The 3,662-nt window shown below is 41.3% G+C and overlaps 1 protein-coding gene across 1 annotated transcript; it reads left to right on the top strand.

The window, feature by feature from the left end:
- Nucleotides 1-1,077: 1,077 nt before the first annotated feature.
- LOC105962426 (subtilisin-like protease) lies at nucleotides 1,078-3,360 on the top strand. The gene has a single exon (XM_012986734.2). It carries the CDS (start codon nucleotides 1,078-1,080, stop codon nucleotides 3,283-3,285), a length of 2,208 nt encoding a protein of 735 aa, XP_012842188.2. The 3' UTR covers nucleotides 3,286-3,360.
- The last annotated feature ends 302 nt before the right edge of the window (nucleotides 3,361-3,662 follow it).

Here is a 3,662-nt window from a genome sequence, read left to right on the forward strand (position 1 = left end):
TTGACAAAATATATTATGTATATATTTTTATTTTTATTCTTTTACTTAATTATAATTTGTTTTGTATTTTTAATTAATAAAACAAAATCAGTGTCTTTTTTTTACTTCATCTTTTTTGTCTTGGGCTAATTAATAGATCTCTCATTTCAATTAATTAATTTTTTGATAAAATATAATTAAGTACTTGTAATTTTTTTTTTCTATCAAAGTACTCAAACCTCATTTTTTTTTTTTTTTTGCCTTTAAGAATGAGTTCGATTAAGAAAGTATCATCAATGACAATAGTATGTTATCACTAAAAAAAATATGGTTTTGGTGACAATAAATAACTTGTCACTAAAGAAAAGTGGTCATTGGTGACAAGTTATATTTTATCACTAAAGAGAAGTTATCATTAATGACAACTTATATGTTGTCAATAAAAGAAAGTATTATTAGTGATAATAAGCATGTTGTCATTAAAGATAAATAACTATTAGTGATAAAAATGTATATTTTGTCACTTAATATAGTTGTCTAGTGATGAAATTCATCTTGTCACATACTTTGTTGTCAGAAATTAATATTTTTCTTATAGTGGTGGACCAATGTGCATTTAAGTCTCATGTGATGGGCATTTTTGCCATTTGCCCTAAAATATAATTAGGGAGTAATTTATGTTATAATTATTATGAAAATCCTTGTGATTGTGTTTTAAATAATTACTAATCTTGATTCAAATTATATTCATGTAATATAATAAAATATTTGATATAGTGTATTTCATTCAAATTCATACGTTTGACTCTAGTATTGAAACTACTTGCCTTAATATATAGGTGCAGAAGGAATTGATGTATAATCAAAATTAGAGATCAGATATTATTACGCTAATTTATTGGAAGAAATTCATGAATGGAAACAAATAAAATAATTTTTTAGGGTTTGACTCAGGAAACTTTATTGGAGTAATTGTATTGTAATCTCGTCCAAATTAGAATATATAAAATATTTCCACAATGTTCAAATTCTTCTCACCATCAACGTGTGTCTATATATATATATATATATACATCTTCGAGAATCATTCCATCAAATATGGGTTTCATCACTACTTCATTTCTAGGTCTCATCTGCATACTCAACTTTCATCAATTTCTCAAAGCAGAAAAGCTCGATGTATACATCGTCCATGTCGATCCTTCACATTCCGACGATCTCGATACGTTTTACGATTCATTCTTGCCGACGATTATTACCAATGTAGCTGCCGGCTCAACCAATAGTACTATCGACCGGCCGAGAATATTGCACCGCTACCGCCACGTGTTTTCCGGTTTTTCCGCAAAATTATCCGCAGCCGATGTCGAAGCAATGCGGCTGAAGAAGGGTTTCGTCTCGGCCCGGCCCGAAAGGGTGTTGCGTCTGCTCACCACGCGTTCTCCCAGTTTCTTGGGGTTGACCCAAAACACGGGCTTATGGAAAAAATCGAACTACGGCAAGGGCATCATCATCGGCATGGTGGATATCGGGGTCGAGCCCAGCCACCCGTCCTTCGGCGACGCGGGGATGCCGCCGCCGCCTGCGAAATGGAAGGGCGAATGTCAGTTCCGCGCCGGCAAGGGGGCATGCAACAACAAGCTGATCGGAGCTAGATTCCTCGTCCCTGAAATTTCGCCACTGACCAACAATTTAGGCCACGGCACACACACCTCCGGCACCGCCGCCGGAAACTTCGTCGCGGGCGCCGCATTCTTCGGCAACGCCAATGGCACCGCCTCCGGAGTCGCGCCACTAGCTCACCTGGCAGTGTACCAAGTGTGCGACAACAGCGGCTGCCCTGATAGTGCCATCGCCGCCGCCATCGATGCCGCCATCGACGACGGCGTCGACATAATCTCGATGTCCCTCGGAGGGCAGGATCACCCCCGCTTCGCCGACGATGTTCTCGCGGTCGGCGCTTACAGGGCCATGGAGAGGGGTATTATCGTCAGCGCGGCCGCCGGTAATGCCGGCGGGTCCAGTAGTGTGACTAACGAGGCCCCGTGGTTTATGACAGTCGGAGCCAGCACCACCGACCGGAGAATAACCGTCACCGCGGTTCTCGGAAACGGCGAGCAAATAGACGGAGAAACCGGCAAGGGTTTCCCCTCTATCGAAAAGTTAGAACTTGTTTACCCTGGAGCTTGTTTTGGCCAGTTGGACCCCAATATTAGAGGAAAGATAGTTGTGTGCGACAATTTTCTAGTCGACGGAATCGTGTCCGGAAAAGCGGTAAAAGCTTATGGTGGGGCCGCTGTGATTATATTAAACTCCATAAATCAAGGTGAAACCATTTTCGAGACACCGAACGTTCTCCCAGCAATGCAAGTCAGCTATGTAGATGGCCTCAAGATAATTAACTATTTGGTTTCGACTCCAAATGCCACGGCCGCATTGCTGTTTAAAGGAGCTGTTATAGGTAACAATCAGGCTCCAGTTGTGGGTCAGTTTTCCTCAAGGGGTCCTAGTCAGGCCACTCCAGGTATTTTGAAGCCCGATATTATTGGTCCTGGAATTAACATTCTTGCAGCCTGGCCCGTTTCTGTCGAGAATCAAACCAACACAAAGTCCACATGGAACATAATCTCGGGTACGTCAATGTCGTGCCCGCATCTCAGTGGGGTCGCAGCATTGCTCAAAAGCGCGCATCCTGATTGGTCGCCTGCAGCCATCAAGTCAGCAATCATGACCACTGCGGATCAAGTGAACATCAAAGGCAATCCTATCGAGGACGAAAAGTTGCATGCCGCTGACGTCTTTGCTATTGGTTCGGGCCATGTTAACCCTACGCGGGCAAATGATCCGGGCTTGGTTTACGATATCTCGCCAGACGACTATATCCCTTACTTGTGTGGCTTGAACTACACGAACCAGGAAGTCGGCATCATTGTTGGGCGTAAGGTTGATTGCGCGAAAGCTAACAGCTTTACCGAGGATCGATTGAATTATCCCTCATTTTCGATTGTACTAAAGGGATCGACTAATCAAATTTATACGGCTACGAGAACATTAACAAACGTCGGTAAGCCTAATTCATCGTATCGCGTTGAGATTGGTTCGGCGGCCGAAGGTGTTATCGTGAATGTGGATCCTGAGGAACTCTTCTTTCAAAAGTTGGGCGATAAACTGAGCTACCGTGTAATCGTAAGCAGAAGTACCAGCACAAAGGTGACGAATACTATTACTCAAACTCAAAGTCAAGGATTTATTACGTGGACTTCTGCCGACTACTCTGTTAGAAGTCCCATAGCATTTGTATTTTAATTTTAATTATTAATTTTTCGGAGATGGATGACAGTTTTCTTAATAAAAATCAATAAGGATTTCAACTTTTATCTATTTTTTTTTTTTTGAATTGTTGATACTCAGTCTTAACTCCATACAATAAGGGCTCTTTTGGTTTGGGTGCTTGGGCTGGATGGGACATTGAGTCTCACTTAATATGTAGTTTGGTTTGACTGATGGGTCACCTCTTGATAAATGGGCCCATGCTTTTTATCATCAATTTGGTTGATAAATAGTCAGCCCAAAATCGGGTGGATTATCTATCATCTCCATATCCCGTTTTTCTTCTCGATGTGAAATTACGAGTGAGCCCCTCTTAATTGTAACAATTACCAATATATCTTATATAAATACTT

The sequence above is a fragment of the Erythranthe guttata genome, chromosome 5 (assembly GCF_056151865.1).
Source record: "Erythranthe guttata isolate IM_541 chromosome 5, IM_541, whole genome shotgun sequence".
In the NCBI taxonomy this organism is placed as follows: domain Eukaryota; kingdom Viridiplantae; phylum Streptophyta; class Magnoliopsida; order Lamiales; family Phrymaceae; genus Erythranthe; species Erythranthe guttata.